The sequence below is a fragment of the Thunnus albacares genome, chromosome 15 (genome assembly GCF_914725855.1).
Source record: "Thunnus albacares chromosome 15, fThuAlb1.1, whole genome shotgun sequence".
Classification (NCBI taxonomy): domain Eukaryota; kingdom Metazoa; phylum Chordata; class Actinopteri; order Scombriformes; family Scombridae; genus Thunnus; species Thunnus albacares.
In genome coordinates, this window is record NC_058120.1 from 14,147,951 (window position 1) to 14,166,660 (window position 18,710).

General features: G+C 40.2%; 1 protein-coding gene across 5 annotated transcripts; it reads left to right on the forward strand.

Moving 5' to 3' along the window:
- Nucleotides 1-146: 146 nt before the first annotated feature.
- On the forward strand, nt 147-17,211 carry lrrc9 (leucine rich repeat containing 9). 5 transcript variants are annotated; one of them, XM_044374390.1, is made up of 33 exons: nt 148-653; nt 847-1,065; nt 1,306-1,446; nt 1,681-1,744; nt 1,842-1,912; nt 3,038-3,220; nt 3,411-3,566; nt 3,713-3,921; nt 4,046-4,177; nt 4,301-4,480; nt 4,615-4,735; nt 4,891-5,026; nt 5,121-5,261; nt 5,341-5,465; nt 5,870-6,055; nt 6,146-6,265; nt 6,408-6,599; nt 6,791-6,916; nt 7,111-7,251; nt 7,447-7,624; nt 7,771-7,991; nt 8,145-8,267; nt 8,368-8,498; nt 8,585-8,693; nt 8,780-8,913; nt 9,448-9,584; nt 10,075-10,292; nt 11,137-11,205; nt 12,126-12,251; nt 13,229-13,418; nt 13,646-13,802; nt 13,910-13,981; nt 14,449-17,211. In XM_044374390.1, exons 1-32 carry the CDS (start codon nt 597-599, stop codon nt 13,941-13,943), a joined length of 4,527 nt encoding a protein of 1,508 aa, XP_044230325.1. In that variant the 5' UTR covers nt 148-596; the 3' UTR covers nt 13,944-13,981; nt 14,449-17,211. The 5 variants fall into 5 exon arrangements, with proteins under 5 accessions (XP_044230328.1, XP_044230325.1, XP_044230324.1 ...); XM_044374389.1 differs by having other exon boundaries at nt 14,476-17,211; XM_044374391.1 differs by having other exon boundaries at nt 17,043-17,211.
- Nucleotides 17,212-18,710: the final 1,499 nt, after the last annotated feature.

Consider the following 18,710-nt stretch of genomic DNA (forward strand, 5'->3'; position numbering starts at 1 on the left):
TCTGTAAGATAAATTAAACTGTGCGAATTTCACGTGTAATGTTTTTTTTGTCTATAAAAAGAATACATTACTGTATGTAAGTGTTTTTATGGTTTTGTTATAAGAAAATAAATAAATAAACAAATAAATAAATAAAACAATATCTTGCAGTGTGGCGCCCTCACGCGGCAGGTATAAGTTTCAACATGGCTCCCTAGCAACCAGACTTCCTACCTGGATACCGACATGATGCCAAACACCGCTGAACTGAGACGAGCCGGAGAGTTTGTGTGTTATGTAATTCGTCTCGGAAAATAAGTGCTTTCTTTCCGCCACGCAAGGTTGAATTTGTAATTAATTTAGGTGAATATAGGCATTTGAGACGTGAGCTAAACAGTTAGCCACAGTTAGCTTTCATGTGTGGCGACATTAATTTGTGTTTTGCTCACTGACTTCAGTTACAGGTAACGTACGGTGCCTCTCTGCGAGCTAACTGTCACGACTTTTCTTTTAGTTTCCCAATAGACTTATCAATAAAATACAATACAAGTATGTGCTTTTTAACAGCTAATTAGTTAGTTTTAGCTCAGCTGCACTCAATTTCAGTACAGAAAGTTATGATACAGAGTGAGAAACACAAACAACGCGGTGACGAGGAGGTAGTTAAAGAATTGGTGAGTATAACATTATAAATGGTATCTAAGTTAGGTTAATATCCAATGTTAACTACTACTAACTACTTCCAACAACTGAATACAAGAGCTGAAACGTTAAAATGTTTTTCCATTGTCATTATGTTTTTACTGCATTCTGTTTATTCCTCACAAGTGATGAGGCCTTGCTAAAAACAATTATTTTTCTCAACAGTGCATGGTCAATGGAGTCTCCTATGAAAAAATAGCTCAAGAAGGGAGTAATATCAGCTCCCTGGAGATCTTCTTCTCTGGATTTCCCCGCATGGTTGGGCTCTCCTTCTTCCCAAGGCTCTGCCAACTTACCATAGTAGGACAGAACATAAAACAGATTGAGGGTCTTGAGTGCTGTCCTCTGCTCCGAGAGCTCTGGGTAGTCCAGTGTCATCTGACTGTAAGTTTTTCATGCTGGTAAAATGTCAAGTAATGTTACCCTACTCATAACAATAATACTTACTTCTTTTAATTACTACAGCCCAAGGTTTATATTGAAAATAAATACAATTTATTGTTTCATTGCAGGGGTTCTGTAATCATGATTTCCCCCTCTGTGCAATCAAATGAAAAGAATATTTTGAGTGTATGTTGTAGGTCCTGCACATATGTAATTTTCACCATCTTCTTCCTATTGCAGGGAATATCCGGATTGCAGAATTGCCTTCAACTAGAGAAACTCTATCTATACGATAATCAAATCTGTGAAATAAATAATTTAGAATTGCAGATCAACGTAGAAGTCCTGTGGCTCAACAATAACTGCATAACACAGATACAGGTTTGGAGAACATCTATCTATCTATCTATCTATCTATCTATCTATCTATCTATCTATCTATCTATCTATCTATGTTACTCTGGGAATTTAGTTTCTGATTTTTTTTATTTAGCTCACCAAAATTGAATTTTTACACAATTTATCACATTAGTTAATATGACCGTAAATGTTTTGTCAGAGTAGCATGCTCCCACTTTTGATCAGTTCTCTGTTTTGTGTTTTTTTTTTCTGAAGGGCTTGAACACACTTCAAAACCTCAAAGAACTAAACCTTGCTGACAATAATATTGAAAAGATTGGTAGGTTTTTACAATCCTCTGTATTTTCTCTGCCAAGATTGATTGAGATTCAGTGAGCTGTTTGAAAAAGATTAAATAATTCTTTACTTCTATTAAGGGCATCGCCTTGATCCTAATGTCAGCCTTCAGACTATTAATCTGTCCGGGAACAAGATCAGCTCCTTTAAGGTGAGATTAAAAACAGAAATATGCTTTCAAATTCCTTCTGTAAAGAAGTTTTCATACTTATTTTTTAAAATCTTAACAAAATCCTTGATCTGAAAAAAGGGCATTTAAAATTATTGTGAAATGTCAGGGTCTTGGCCAGTTCAGGTTTTCAATTTCTACAGTTGACTGGGTGCACAAGACCTTCATTGAGGTATTGAGAAGAATAATTTCATTATTTGCTATTCTAGATTCAATGATATGCATTCATAACTGCATCTATTTAAACAAATGAATAATTTTTTTTATATGTGGATTGAGTTCTTCTTATTCAGTTATACATTTTAGACATATACTGCAGCAGACACACTTCCTCACTCAGAGCATTTACACCAAGTCAAGTCATTGTCTTGTTCAAGGACATTCTGGCAGGAAACAAAAAAGTTTTGTGTCTCTAGCTGTGATTGAAGTTAACACCTCGACCTCGGACAATAATTGCATTCTTTAAAGCAAAGGCTGGAATGGGACAAAAGGTGGATTGTGGGAATATCTTTCATTGCACTGAGTGCCCGGGGTATTGCAACAAATGTGAAATCAAACATGAGTGTTTTTCAATTCGTCAAAGTCCCTTTGTCATTACAATGTGACATTTCTTTTTAGCTGCTGCACCGTGGAAATGGTAGAAAAAAAAACGGAAGTTCCAAAAGAAGTGTCTGACTTATTATGGCATCTGTTTAATATTTACAGTTTCTTTCACTGTGCAGTCAACAGGAAAGGAGCTATCGACAGTTCCTTGTAATACTTTACCGATTACATTTTACATTTAGAAGTTGCCACAATACATCTGATTGGTGTAAATGTTGTCTATTGTACTACCCATCTCTTTGATTACTGATAATCTAACTGAAGGATGCATTTGGCACATTGTAAAATAAATGTCATATCTCTCCAGTAGTGCCAAATCATCTGGCTTCTAACAACCAATTTTACATTTTCTGGTTTTCTGGTTTAAAATGAAACAAAAATAATCAAAAAGCTTAATTTTTTTTTGGGGAGCAGTGGGGTTTTTTAAGGGCACAACCTCAGACTCAGGACTGACAGAAACCCTACTGACTAACAAGCCTGTGTGTTCTGTTGTTATTGTAACAGGAGCTGACCCAGCTTGCCCGTTTGCCCCATCTGAGAGAACTGGCACTGAAGGACCCCACGTCAACCCCAAACCCAGTGTGTCTGCTGTGCAACTATGCCACACACGTTCTTTACCACATGCCGGGCCTCCAGCGTCTTGACACCTACGAAGTCTCGAGCAAGCAAGTCAAGGACGCAGCCGAGGTATTGAGAAGACTAGTTGATACCCTGCGTTAAACTGAGCTCCTCTCATTCTCTTTTGGGTTAATTTACTCTGTCTTATGCATCACAAATACACATTTTAAAATGAAGCTCTGTGGGTTTTTTATCTGTTGTATCTATGCATCTTGTTGAATCTTTTAGCGCTCATAAAGTCTTCTCTTTTTTCTTTTAGTCCACTGTAATGAAGAAGATGATGTATTACAACATGCGTGTACGCACTGCTCAGAGGAATCTGGCAGAGACCCGGTTCAGTCTTACAGAGAAGAAGAAAACTCTGTTGCAGTTACCTGAAGAATGCATCAGGACACTCAATCACACCCTCAAAAATGTACGTACAATTCTAGAAACATTTTAGAAATTATTTTAGCTGCTGTAATAAGAGAATAGGGTAAGTAAGTTATTTAGCTCTGATCTTCAGCTGCAGATTGCTGTTCTTGTGTTAAGAGAGTTGTTTTTATTTGAATGCATTCTTAGCTTGAACGTGAGCTGTACAAGAGGCCGGCTGGTTGCAAGAAGTCTGCCTGCACATTTGAAGATGGACCTCCCCACCCGGTGGAAGGTTTAACCGACAGAAGTGACCCAACAACTGACATCAGTTGTGATCCCACCATGGAGCACAAAATACTCCGAAAGATAGAATTACTGAAGGAGAGGCTGATGCTATGGACCAGGAGACTGGATGAGTTAGTTTGCATATTTAGATCAGATACAGAGAGAATTTAAAGATGCTTTATAGAATTTATCCTCCTACAATACATTACATTTTTCTTACAAGCATAAAAGTAATATTTCTTTTTCTACATGCAGAATTGAAGTCTGGTATGAGCGGGATTTGGCCCGAGCCACAAACAGGATGGAGTATACTGTCCAGTTTCTGTTGATGGAGCTAGAAAGTGTTGGAAATATTCGTTTGGAAGAAGGCTGCTCCACAGACCCATGGTACTTATGTGGTTTTATTAATTGTACAGTAACTACAATCCTCATGTAACTAATGGTTGTAAAGGGGAAATCTAAAGCAGACTTCACTGACCGCCCCAATGTTCTGTGTTATATGTTCAACAGGTTTACTTCCTGTTGCGACCTCTTGCTTTCCCGCTTCTCTCATTTGGACTACAAGATTCACAGCATCACTGGCATTAGGATCAATAGAGTTATCCGCATCCACAACAGTGCTTTGAGGCTTCGCTTTGAGGACAGACTTCATACCTTGCTAGCCAGTGAAGAGTCTATTACCTTTTCACAGTAAGTCAAACTGGGCTATAATGAAAAGCAATGATATTTGAGGTTTTACCAATAACTTTACATGACTTTTGTCATCATTGTAACAGTTACAGGACCATATATTATTAGTTTGAATCTAATATAAACTTTTCAAGCAGGAATTACAGACGGCGGCTGGAGCACTTGTTCCACATTGCTGACCCTGAAAAAAGCAGTGAGAAGGACAACATTTTGTCCATTCTAGAGGAAGGCTTCAAAACACCAGAACAATTAAAGGTGTGTATATTACTGTAATTGTGAATTTTTACACATCACCTTCAATCCCTCTCTGTTATGTGCAGAAATAATTACACGAGTACTTAAACAATATCTATCTTATTTTCCGTGAAATCCAAATCTTGCTGATTTTTACCATATTGACTTTGAATTAGGCCTTGGGAAGAGAAGGTGCTATACCTTTATCCAATAGCCTGATTGTGACCGAACAGCCCAGGATTGAGTATACACTCAGCCAGACCCACCAAGGGTTGTCCAAGAACAGTACAGACGCAATCCCCTTCAGACATGGTGGGTTAATTTTGCTCCTAGTATCATATCGTTGAATTCCTCTTAGCTGAGACTTTTTTCTTAAAAGCTAAAATGCTACATTTTTTGTCCATAGGGCAGATTATTGTCTGCAAAGTGTTTGTGGGTCACAGCGTGCCAATCCGAGAGGGAGAACCGGTGGATAGAAGCAGCTATCCCAGAGCTTTCTCTGTGTATCGCAATGTGGACACTAAGCATAGAACTGCAATGAGTGAAGGTATATCAGAAGGCACGAAAACAAAGATTTTTCACTCACTACTGTGTCGTAATCTGTGTTTATTGTTTTTTTCATTCAGAGAGACCCCGCTCCTCCAAAACACACACTGGTTCTGAGTGCAGTCCCCGACGAAGACAGTGGTTTGTGTTTGACCATGAGCTTGTCTTGCCTGAGTACATCATATATTTTGAATACATCACTGGGGTAAACAATTGGTTTCTTTACTGTTTGATAACATGACATGTTACATGGGTCATCTATAACTGGACTAATTATATTCTTTCTGTGTGTACTTCCTCATAGTTACATCCTGTAGAGATAGCATCTCTATATAATATACAATTTACAGATAACTTTATGCACAACCGTATAGTGGAAGCACTGGATGTATTATTATTCTACTGCACTTTTGAAAAATTGAAGCCAATTTTTAAATCCTAAGTGTTCCTACCTAACAGATGATAACACATAATTCTGATTTTTATATCTCTTCACTGGTTGCACATTCATTTTATAATTGATTTCACCACAACACTCACCACAAGTTGATAATTATGAACCTATCTAGGAATACTCATCGTTTAAGCCTTTTGTCATGCTGTTATTAGGACCGAGAACATCCTGCATTGTTGGGCCGTAACACAGACAGACATGGTACTCCTTCCAATGATATCATCCTGGACAAGGAAGTCCTCAACATGGACCCTATGCTGAAACCACAGCCCAGGTTGTTGAGCTTGGATGAGAAAATTCTCCTTAATGTGGCCAGAGCCAATGTCCTCAGTCAGATCACTGTAAGTATTCTGGCTTTTCAAATGACAGTTTGATATTGAAGCCAATTCATACACTCATAATGAGTTGTCATCAATGTGTTGAATCTCCAGGTGCTGAACCTCCACGGCAACAGTCTGAGCAAGATAAAGGAGATTTCCCGCCTCACAGCTCTGCGGCATCTTACCATCAGCTTCAATGAGTTCACACGCCTGGATGACATTTCTCACATGGTAAGAGTGACAATAGAAAATTAAACTAAGGAGTGTGTTTAAAGTCACAAGGAAGCAGCATTTTTATTTGCATGTACTATTTATGGTTTTGGACCATAATATTAAGTGGAAACATTCATTCTTTCTCTTACCTAAATTGCAGCCCAACCTTGAGTTTTTGGATGCTAGCTATAACCGCCTAGTGACCCTAGAGGGGCTGAGAGGGTTGGGGCAGCTCAAACAGCTTGACGTGCGCTGGAACAAGTTGACCAACGCCAGAGAGGATACGGCTGTGCTGAGAAAACACACACCTGCCCTGCTGAAACTAGACACCCGATACAACCCCTGGAACAGGGTGCGTTCTGTGATCAAAAATGGAATTAAATCTAAATACAAACAGGTTGAAGCTCAAAAATAATAATACTAATTGCATATTCAGCATATACATACAGTATGTGCTGCATTATGCTGTAAGTGGCTTGTAATTATGGATGGTATGCAAGGCACATGTTGGATGTACACTGAAGCTTTTTTGCTCCTTTTCAGTCAGAGGCAGTCAGAATGACCGTACTGGGCCGTCTCAGGACTCTCACACACCTGGATGATGTGCTGGTAGCAGAGGAAGAGGCTGCTGATGCTGTTCAGATGGCTGCTGGGTCCAAGATTAACCAGGTGAAGATTTTGCAGATGTTAATGTTTACATACAGATATTTAATGTATAGTTTCTATTTTCTTTGGGCTTTTCTATGCAAAGTGTAAACCGTTAGTGAAGTAGTTACATGCTCCAGAGAAGGTTACAGTATGTGAACATTGATATTTCAGAATGTGCTGTAATTCAATCAGACCTGTTGACACTCTGCTCGCAGACATCTCTTCTGGCTCACTCACGTACCAACAGTGAACGTCCTCGCAGTCTCAGTCTGCTGTCAACAGCCCACCTCCTGTGTCTACTCAGTCCAGCACCCTGGAGCCTCAGCCGAGACCTGGAGCCAGACTGGACCGCAAAGGTGAGCTAAGGGCATGTAGGTTTCCTCATGAGGGAGTGATTACACAAATGCATTTTTAATGTTTCAGAAGATTGCTGCCTCCAGGGGGTGCATGATATTGATAACATGACAATTATGAATTAAAATGATCACATGATTAACATCTTCAATATTCTATACATTTCTGATGTGCCTGTGGCCCTGAATTTTGACCAGATCACCACCCTGAACCTTGACAGCCAGAGGATTTCTAAGCTGATCAATCTGAATAAACTGGTCAACCTGCGTTGGGCTTCCTTTAACAATAATGACATCTCTAAAGTGGAGGGGCTGGACAGCTGCGTGAAGCTGGAGGAGCTCCTCCTCAACAACAACAGCATCAGCACACTCAGTGGTCAGTCACAATATCAACTTGACAATGAAGTTGGAAAATCACAGCATTAAGATATTTACAATTTTTTTACTAATGTCTGAAACCCAGACCTAAAAGCACAGTAGCCATCTTTATTACTGTGTGTCTCTTCTATCTGTCTTTTCTAGGCCTCTCAAACCTACACTGTCTAAATAAACTGAGTCTGGATGGAAATCAACTCTCTAGTCTGGACGCCTCAGTCCTCGACCAGCTACCCAACATGTCCTTTCTGTCTGTGGAGAATAACTGTATCACTTCCCTGCATGGTATCCAGAGAGTTCGCTCCCTTCTTGAGCTCTACATCGGCAACAACCAGATTTCTACATCACGAGACATCTACTATCTGAAGGTGAGCATCTAATAACCTGTAAAAATAAGAAAATGTTACATCTCATGACTTTTTAGAAAAATACTTGTATTGCCTCTATTTTTGTTGTATTGCCTGAGCTCATATACTCTAGTTCTTTCTTCTTTTGGTTTACATGTAATCCCTTCTTTTCAGGGATTGACAAATCTCATCATTTTGGATCTTTATGGGAATCCTTTAGTGGAGAAACTAGAAAACTACCGGATATATGTGGTGTTCCACCTGCCCTCCTTAAAAGCACTGGATGGGGTTGCAGTGGTATGTGACAATAACTGCAACTGATGAAACCTGTAAAAAAAATGTAGTGGTGATAACATAATTATATTCAGTGTGTTTTATTTGCTGTTGTTTTCTCTAGGAAGTGACTGAGTGTGAAAGTGCGAAGGACATGTTTGGAGGACGCCTAACCACTGACATGGTAGCAGAGAAGCTGGGCCACTCGAACTATATAGACATCACTTACCTCACCCTGCAGTCCTGCTCCATAAGGTGATAAACTGGATCTGAAATTTACAATACTAAAAAGTGAGGTGTTAAAAGACAAAGCTAAGAAAAAGCGCTTTTCATTCCCACAGGATGGTTGATCTATCCCCAGCTGACCTGTTCTGTAGCCTGCGCAGTGTCAACTTAGACCACAACAACCTCACCTCTTTCTCGGGCCTCATCTACCTGCCCAACATCAAAGTACAAATTACACTAAATTTCAAAAATGAGAATGACAAACACTTGAGCCTTGGACAACTAAATTATATCTGTTGTCTTATTTGCAGGCTCTGTGTTTAAACTACAACCACATTGAGTCCATCCTGCCCAGGCAGAAGACTCATCTGACAAACAGACAGATGCTATACAGCAAAGTCCACTCCAGTGGTTACGGCCAACAAAGCCCATCTAAAGGCAACAGGTAATATTATAGTTTGTATTTCAGTAAAGGGTCAAAAAGGGTTATTACATAAAACTGAGATGTACGTGTTTCCTTTTACATTTTACAGTTACCTCAACTTACGATTGTAGACTGTGGCCATTAGGGGGCAGCACTGACCAGCTAATGTATGAACCTTCTCATGAACCTTCTTAAACCACATTTTAGTGAGAGCTGTTGCCCATAAATCCAAATGAAATCTAGGTGAAAACATTGTTTTATATATACCATATTATCCCTTAAATAAACTAAATATTGAAACATCAATTTATATTTTTGAAGTTTCTATATTGCAGGTATATCATGTAAATAATGGAATAATCACACTGTCCTTTTGTAGAAACTAGTACATAAGCAGCGCTCTTACTGTCACACTTTTGTTCGCCCTGACTGTGATTGCTTTGAGGCGGTCTGCACCTGTGAGGTCTGACCAGTTAAATGAGGCAGCGGGGGGGAGAATGAGATGTTCATTTAACCACAGAGGTTGTAAACTGTCATTCTGTGACTGTGTTTAAGGGAAGCTGGGCCCACTGGCAGCCTCGAGCCGCTGATGGGCAGCTTGGAGGTGTTGCATTTGAGTTACAATGGCATCTCCAATATGGCCAATCTGCAGCTCAGCAGGCTCACCAATCTTAAAGCACTCTTCCTTCAAGGTATGTAGGGTTCACGTACCACCCCTCCCATACAAAGCCTGTTGAAAGTACTGTGTATAGAGCCTGTGAAAAGGCAAGCACTGCAAGCAAAAGCCTCCCATAGACCTTAGGCCAGGTGGGAGAGTTGAAGAAAAGAATGACTGACTTTCTTTTCAACAGCTTTTGATGGCTTTTGATTGAGTTTTGCTTTGTCAGGGTGATTTGTCCCACAAAGGCGACCTTACAGCAGTTGTCCTCTCTTCCTTTTTGCTTAGAAACCCTTCAAAATTGTCTCTGTAATTTCAGTGCCTTTTAGACCAGTGGAAAACAACAAACACCCTGCAAATGTTTGTATTGCCTTAAACTAATTAAATTCTTCAATTTTGGGGGAATTTGTGTAATTTACTCTTCTTCTTTTTTCTTCTCTTTTACTCTATTTTGTCTATAAAAATATTAGATTATTGTTTGAGATTAATTTCTATTGTTTTGATAAGTTTTGCTCTCCCTCTAGGTAATGAGATCAGCCTGGTGGAAGGCTTGGAGGGTCTTCACCAGCTCCGAGAGCTTGTGTTAGACAGGAACCGGATCAAAGCCCTGGCTGAGAACTCTTTCATAGCCCAGAGTGTCCTGCTAGAACTGCACCTAGCAGAGAATCGGATCCGGGAGCTCAACCATCTAGGTCCTCTGACGGAACTCCGCAAGCTCTTCCTCAGCATGAACAAGCTGCAGGTACACTGTCAGGCCTCCTCACATGCTGGATTTCTTCTATGCATATTCATATTTTTATTTAAAACTGCATATTCAGACTTTCAATTAAATTGCCACTGCACAGTAATTTCCTGAGATGACGACCAAGGTCACAGTCAGCTTTTGTGTAGTTCTTTGGTTTACGACCAACTTCTACTGATTGGTTCATATGAGAAATGTGTCAGATGTTTAAGAATATATTTTATTCAGCGCGCAGCAGTATTACTTTCCCCTGCATTTGCAAAGTAAGACATGAAGTATAGTAATCATGAGTCATTACCACCCCACTGTGGCATGCGAGGGGTAGCATTAAGGAGAATCAAGTTTGATTGAAGGTCAGGGCGGTGTGTATGAAGAAAGAGGGGAACAATCAGGACAACGTGTAATCAGCTTCTCAGTCTGCATCTCCTTCTCACACAGGGTGAGTGATTTGCTTTTTTGTTGTCAGTTCCTTCTTTCCTTCACTTCCTTAATGTTTTCATGCATTCAATTAAGACTTAAAATACAGCAATCATCCCAGCACACCGGTCTTCACAGTGGGGGTGTCTTTGAATCACAGCCAAGTCCAACCATAAATCTGGGAATAAGAGAAAACACCCCCATGCCCTGTTGCGTGCCCAAACTCTCTCATGAGATTAATGAGAGCTCACACATGTAATCTCTCCCATCAGCTGCTTCTATCCTCCCTACACCAAAATTATGAAAGGTTCCGCCCTGATGCATATGTCTCCATTATCAACACATAGCCAGCTACAACCAGTGGGAAAGTAAAGGTAAAAAAGGAGGTATGTAATGAAAAAAATCTTTTTTTCTCTACTTCTTGTAGGACATCACAGAGCTCGACAAACTAGAAGTTCTTCCCTCGCTGACCGAGCTCTCTGTTGTTGGCAATCCTGTGAGTATTCCCAGTTTGTTTGTGCATTAAACAGAATGAGGTGTGTGTCCGTGGTCCTTTTGCTATTGGAAGCTTTGCACAGTTGACATGAATCCAGTAGCTGTCAGTCACAGGACTCTTAGAACTCTTTCACTTTCAAACAAATTATCAAAAGCTTATAGGCTCAGTTTCTCACTTACACAATCCATAACACTAACCCAGTGCAACTCTGTGGTTCCAAATTAAGCGATTACATGATGGGCCGTCTGCTCTGCCTCAAACTGGCCGGCATCAGAGACAAATCTGTTGACCAAATGGCAGGCCGCTATTGGACCAGTTACATCACCCATCTGGAGCTCATGGATCAGGCCTGAGCAGAGCCTGCAGCCCAGGGCCTCCTCATCGTCCACAGGGCCATGCTCAGCTGTGGTGGCCTCTTTACTGCTCGACCCCATCCCCCTTCTCCTCCCATAAGGGGGGGTTAATCCTGCCAGGGGGTAGAGGCCAACAGCCACCCTCGAGACAATACTCCTGCTGTTGCCCGCATGAGATCTCTACTTCACCCATGTTCCCTCGCCAAAGTCTGTCTCCTCTTCTCCACTGGACATCCACTGGCACGCACTCACAACTTAGTCACAGCAGCAGTATCCTGGAGGAACAAACAGTTCTGTCGCTGGACAGGCTGGATTTGTACCCTGCCCAGAGGGTACCAGAGGGTGCCCTCAGCTGGGCAGGGAACTATCTGCTGCTGTCAGCTGGGTCACTGGAATAGCTGTTAGGAACATGATTACTATGTTGGGACCCACATAGCATCATATTTATCCCAGATGTCTCAGGGCAGGCTTCAGTAGGTTCCAATATTAAAATGCCGAATGTTAGTTAGGGTCAGAGTAATGTATTACTGGTTATTTCATAAAACAGGTGCATTTTTTCTCTTTCAGGTGGCGCGCAATTCTCTCCACAGGCCAGCAGTCGTGCTTCGTCTGTCACGGTTGCAGGTCCTGGATGGAGTGATGGTCACACTGGAGGAAAGGACCAGAGCTGAACTCCTCAGTGCAGATGCATCAGTGAGAACTCCACATATACATGCATACTGACTTGGAAATACTCACACAGATACATACATACACACACATATATGCATATACACATTTCATATCAAACAGAAGTGTATGGTTAGGGAGTGTGAGTTTGCAGGAAAGGAATCTTTCATCTCCACACTTTCCTGCTCTACTTCCCTCCTTGTATTTTACAGTGAATATGACTGAATTACAAATAAAGAAAGACCCTCTTTGTGTAAAACCTCATAATGGGCCATATCGTGTAAGATTTAGTCCAACTAAAAGAAGCAACAATAACAACAACCAACAGCAGCAATCCAAAAAAGGGAAAAGCATGGATCAAACTCTTTTAGTCTGACTGATTTGATGTTCATGTAATGAGAGACCAGGGCAGTAATTCTCCTGCAGCTCTGAATTAAAAGCAGCCTAAGCCTGCTGGCATCATCCTGCTGATTAGATGAAATGTGCCCGGCCGATAATGCACCAGTGGATTTACCCCCTATTAGCCAGGTCAACACGACCCCCTCTGCTTGTTAATCGTAGATGTGGAAATGACAGAGCAGGGATCCTGGGTTTTCTCATTAAAAAACACAAACACAGACCCCCTATTGACTCATAACTGCCATCTCAGTTGTCACTCTCAGTTTATTCCTGCATCTGATTTTGTTTGAATTTGAACATTGTTGTTGATGAGTAGTAATTACTATTCCCCTATAAGATGCTTATATATGTGGAACGACAAGCAATCTAATCACAAATCCCCTGCCAAGTGTGTGGGTGGAAGGGGCACACTGTAGTGACAGTAGTAGACATAGGAGGATGGAGAAAAGAGAAACAGGGTTACATGTTAGAAAGGGCAAAGACACTGATGTGGCCCCTAGGGCACTTAAAAGATCGATTTTACACATAATCTGAATATTTGATTATGTATTCTGGAGTATTATTTGTCTCCCTTATGGTCCTTATTTAATATTTCTTTAAAGCCATGGCCCCAATCCCCTGGAGCGTCTCTTCCTGCTACTGAAATAAACCTACCTGGACTTCTACCCCTCATGCCTCGTAACACCCCTCTAAGAGGAATGAGTATGAGTGGAGGACTGCAGAACTTTATGCATGGCCACGATATCCTTCCAAGTAACATGGACGAGGCCCAACCTCATTACACATACAAGTGTGAGTGTGACATCTCTCCTCTTGCAAATTATGAGTTTCTTGATGACTATAATTATGCAAAACATTAGCCTTGAGATTGGTATGTATAGATTAAATGGAGGGTTGTGTTTCTTCAAGTTCTAGCACAGTAAAAAGGACTGACTTTTCAGTATTACAGTGTACCTAATAATTGGCACTCCTGGTTCCAGTTATCCAACCCTCACTCCTATGTTTATTCCCAATCTCAGACAAGAAGCACAAGCACAGTAATGCTGCTCGAACCGGCCAAAGTGACATCACTTTCAGACATATCCGAAGAACAGGAAGCAACCTGCCAACCGCTGGTCTCCTTCTGGATGGGAACAGAGTCATCATCACATATCCCAACCAGGAGCAAGACAGCAGGTTGGTAAAGCCACAATTTCTAGAGATATGATTGTGTTTCCTTAAAATGTGTCAGACCTGTCTAAGAAAAAATAAAAAGTCTAAAATTCTACATTGTTGTATTTTAGATTCCCAAATGATGGTAAACATCCACCCATGTAGCTGCCAGAAGATACTCCGTGTCAGTACACAATCCAAAGGTGAACATGAGACAGACTTGATTGTGATGTGGTAAAATACCATAGTATGTTTTTTGTCCTGCCATGGAATGCAGGACATTTATATATATATATATATATATATATATATATATATATATATATATATATATATATATATATATATATATATATATATATACATGGTGTTTTTAAGTTTTCCTTGATGAATATGAGCATCTAAATACCTCTCTGAGTTTAGGGCAATTCAAGTGCCTTTTCTTTTTTAACACAACAATAAATAACTTTCTAAAGTTTTTAAAACTGACGGATTCACATGTTAATAAATTAACCCTTGCTGCTCTTTGAAATATTTATATAAATATATATATGTAGAAAATTAGGCCTCTTAAAGGGTGCATGTAGTGCATCCCTTTCAAATGCATTTATAATGACTGTGATTTTATTTTCTACCCACATATGTGGATCACTAACCATGGTAATCTGAGGATGAGAGGTTTTGGTGTCATTTCTAGTGCTATCCCATCCTTGGCCCCAAACAAGTGAAAAAACACCCACAGATGTAAGGGCGTGTGAGGCTGGCATGTTGCATCCATCGGGTCAAATGCATCCCCAACAAGTGGATAATCCAGCTTTAGCACACCTCTCTGCGGACAATAATCTGCAATCACTCAGATAAAGATGTAATCTTGAATGAGGTCCAAATGGATTTCAGAGATTGTCAGTTTCATCATGTTAGCCTCTTTTCGAAAAGCCCACCGCGGTTTCGCCTCTAATAGGCAAATCTCATGTGTTGTAACTGGAAATGAACCAGTCACCCACTCCACTCGACATTTATGATGTTAGTTCTGCTGCACATGAGATTATAATCCTCCCTGACATCCTCTCAGTTTAGTCTAGTAGTCCTGTAGAAACACCAGTATGATCCTCACAGTAAATGTGGAAGATATGACGTGTACTATGTGATCAAAAACCTTTTCATTCTGGGACCTCTAATAAATGTATGGTGAAAATATTTAGATAATATGACATTCATTCTCATTCATCAACTGAGGCATGAATATCACAATGCAGAGAAAGAAAGCTGTTCTCACTGTCACTGTGCAGACCGCTCTTACCAATCTGAACAACCTTTTGTAAAGTTAAATTACTGTCTTACTTTTCCTGAAACCTGTACTTTTTTGTGTGCCTAGAAGACACACATAATTCAGCTGGGACCCAGTCTTAGGTAATATTCTCTATGTCCTAAATTGTAAATGAAACAACACCAAAAGCAAAGAAATCAGCATTTCATCAAAGGACACCACTTTGAATTTGTTTACGAGTTGTAATATTGAAGCTAAAAGAAGCAACATTTCCTTTAATGTTCCTTCCACGAACCTCAGCTGCGGAGTTTATGCATCAGTGATGTCAGTGTGACCACTAGGTGTCCTTAGAGCTCCATTAGCTCTCCCTGTATGACACTGCTAACCAGCCATCAATGAATTCACCTTTAGCCCTGCAGGTAATAATTTATCAGTGGAAGACGGATCTGTGTATTTGTGTTTCTTGTCTGTGTAGCCTTTGCTGAACATGTTAGGCAACATCCAGTTCTAGGCAGCAAAAGTGAAAAGCTCTCCCCAAACAAGCTTCTCTAATGCATGTACTTAACTTCACTTAATTTGTGTTAATTCCCAGCATTAAGCGGGGCTAATGACTGTGCAAGTGAGTGCACTGTCATTACCTTGCTCTGCCTGACATCAAATGGCATCTGATGGACTCACACTGAAAAAAAAAAAAAAAAAGAAACTAATGCACAGATTTGGGGGCTCAGTGAGAGTGCTCTAATGCATTAGGTATTGCAAAGGATAATTACACATTTTATATTTGTGTACAGTATGTGCAGTATGGATATGTTAGAAGTATTAATGTTTTTAATGCAATTGTATGTCTATGTAGAGTAAGCGTATAGTGAGTATACCACCTCATACAGTATGTTTCTCTTTGCATATCTGTCAGTATTTCTAACATTAAAATGACATTAGCATAAAGATTGTGAATAATTCATCAGTTCTGAGTGAACCCAGATGCACTGCTTTCTCTGTCTATCTCCCTCCCTCTCTCTCCTCGCTCCTCCATGTGAGCAGACCACATGGTTCGTAGCCGGTTTAATGGGATGGAATGTGACAGGTTATGTTTTCATCTGCCTGATATGGAGCCCGGCCCGGGTGGGAGGAGGACAAGAGGGAGAAAGAGAGATGGGGGGAAGAGGGGGGAGAAAGACGGTGAGGGAGTTGGTCTCTACTGTTGTAATCTGGATTCATAATTAGATGTGTTTGTGCTTGTCGTGAATCAGTTAGAGATGATGCTCTCCCCCCCCCCCCCCCCCCCCCCCCCCCCATCCTCACCAACACACACACACACACACACTCACACACACACACACACACACACACACACACTCACACATGTACACATAGAAAAACACATGCTCTGTATGGGGCCATTACTGCTGGTCCACTAACTCCCTACATTTGCTGTGTCTGTGCATTCAGAGCACCATTAGTCCAAGACTCTGTGAATAATTGCTGAATGGACCATGTTTTCACTGCTATCTACTCAGGTTCCAGTGTTGGGGGTTGTGTCATGGGTGAAGTGAGAGGGATGAGGACATTGATTGATGTTTGATGCCGCAGATAATACTGCATCTTGTGCAATGCTTATCGAAGCATTATGCGCAGTATACGTAATGGATGGAACAACATTAAACTCCACTTGCATTACACATTTACCAGCTTGTATTAACTTCAGAAGTGCTCCGGTGGAGGTTACAATTACACCAACATCCTCACTTGACTTGAAATTGCGGCTGTAAAAATGAAATGTTCTCTCGACATTTGGCTACTGATGGCAACCAGCTACAGGTCATCAGCAAAATATAAATTATTTTGTTTTCAGAAGGTGCATATTATGTCCCCAGTTCATTTTTCATCCCCACACACACACATCCTCTATTCAAAAACAATCTTGCCATATTGCCTCTCTTGAAATCTGTCATTGAGTTATTGTTGTCGCTTGTCATTTTCCTGTAATTTGTTTCCAGTGAGGCTCCCTGGAATAAAGAGGGAACGAGAAGGAAAATACAGATAAAAGAAGGGACTGAGAGTGACAATTAGAATGAAAAGGAAAATGCTTTTATTTTGTGTAAACATTTTTGGTGAGAGCACGCCTCATGCGAGCACATTAAATCTTAACTGCTATTCATTTCTGGACTTGTGCGTGTGATTTATCACATTATTGAACTTGTGTGTCATTTATCACATTATTTCAATCACTCAAAGTGTGTTCCTTGGTACAAATGCAAAAAAACAAGGTAACACAATAACAAACAACAGACAAATAACCTATTTTTTGTAATTTCATCAGGAATCAATTTTCAGAGCACCGTTAGATGGTCTGCTTTTTGTAGATAGGCCAATTTGGTATCAGCCTTTTTTTACTCTATGATATTTAGGGCCTGAGTATCAAAGTACCGGGGACTGTTGGGCCCTGAAAGTGCAGGGTACCTATTGTTTTTTAGGAGATTGTTATTATTCTAGTACGCCATTGTATTTTTGAGGAACTTGAGTTGCTCGAAAACTCACAAAAGGCAAGGCAAGTTCATTTGTATAGCACATTTCAACAACAAGGCAATTCAAAGTGTTTACATAGAGCATAAAAAGGCATCAAAACAGAATATAAAAGCAATACAATTAAAAAGACATATAAAAACAATTAAAAAAGTTAAATTTGGAAATAAAAAGAAGCTAAAAGGGAATAAAACAGATAAAAGACAAAAAGTGGCACGAACATCAGAAGTGGCGAAAATTGCAAAGTTCTGTAGTGATTGGGCTCAGGTATGGTCAGCAGGCTCCATAGTGCCCCCAAATGCAGGACCATGTTGGGATAAAATTGCTTTGATGTTCATGAAATTCAGTGGGATCTCTCATCATTCTGGACATAGTACATTTGAATTTCGTGCATCAGTTTTTATTTTACAAGCACATGTTTGAGGCCTTTAGGATGCACAAAAACTCATGAAATTTTGCACCCATGTTCAAACTAAGGCTTGGGCGTGGCACATCAGCTTTATAGTTCCCCCTAATTACTTTTAGTATTTTTGAGGTGCTAGGGGTATCTAACAACTAAAGAAACATCAGAACCCGCGAACATTGCAAGAATATACAGCGATTGGGTTCATGCGTGTTTAGCGGGCTTCATAACACCCCTTAATGCACCCTATGGGAGGCCGTAGTCCTGATAAAGTTGCTCTGATATTCATGAAATTTGGTACTCATGTTGCTCTCACCATTTCCGACACATTTCACATTGGCTTTCATTAGCTCTGCCCAACTGGAGGTCGGACATTTTGAATTTTGTGTGTTTTTCCTGTATTAAATATGAATTTTTTCAAACTTGTCTTAGAGGATTTATCAGATTCATTTGAAATTTGGTTGGTATAACGCTCAGACCAATGTGATACTAAATTGTTAAGAAATAGTTGACAACTCGAATGATAATGTCATAGGTCATGTGACAACACACCATTTAAGCACTTTACAGGTATGGAACTTTTCAAAACTCCTAGACTCAACAGGTCCACCTCAAATTTGGTCAGTAAAATCTCAAGACCTTCAAAGTGCCAAATTGCGAAGGTTTTGAGTTTTTTTCAGAATACCTCTGAGTGGTGATGTGGAAAATTTGCATGTTTCATCATGAGAGAGGAAGCTGT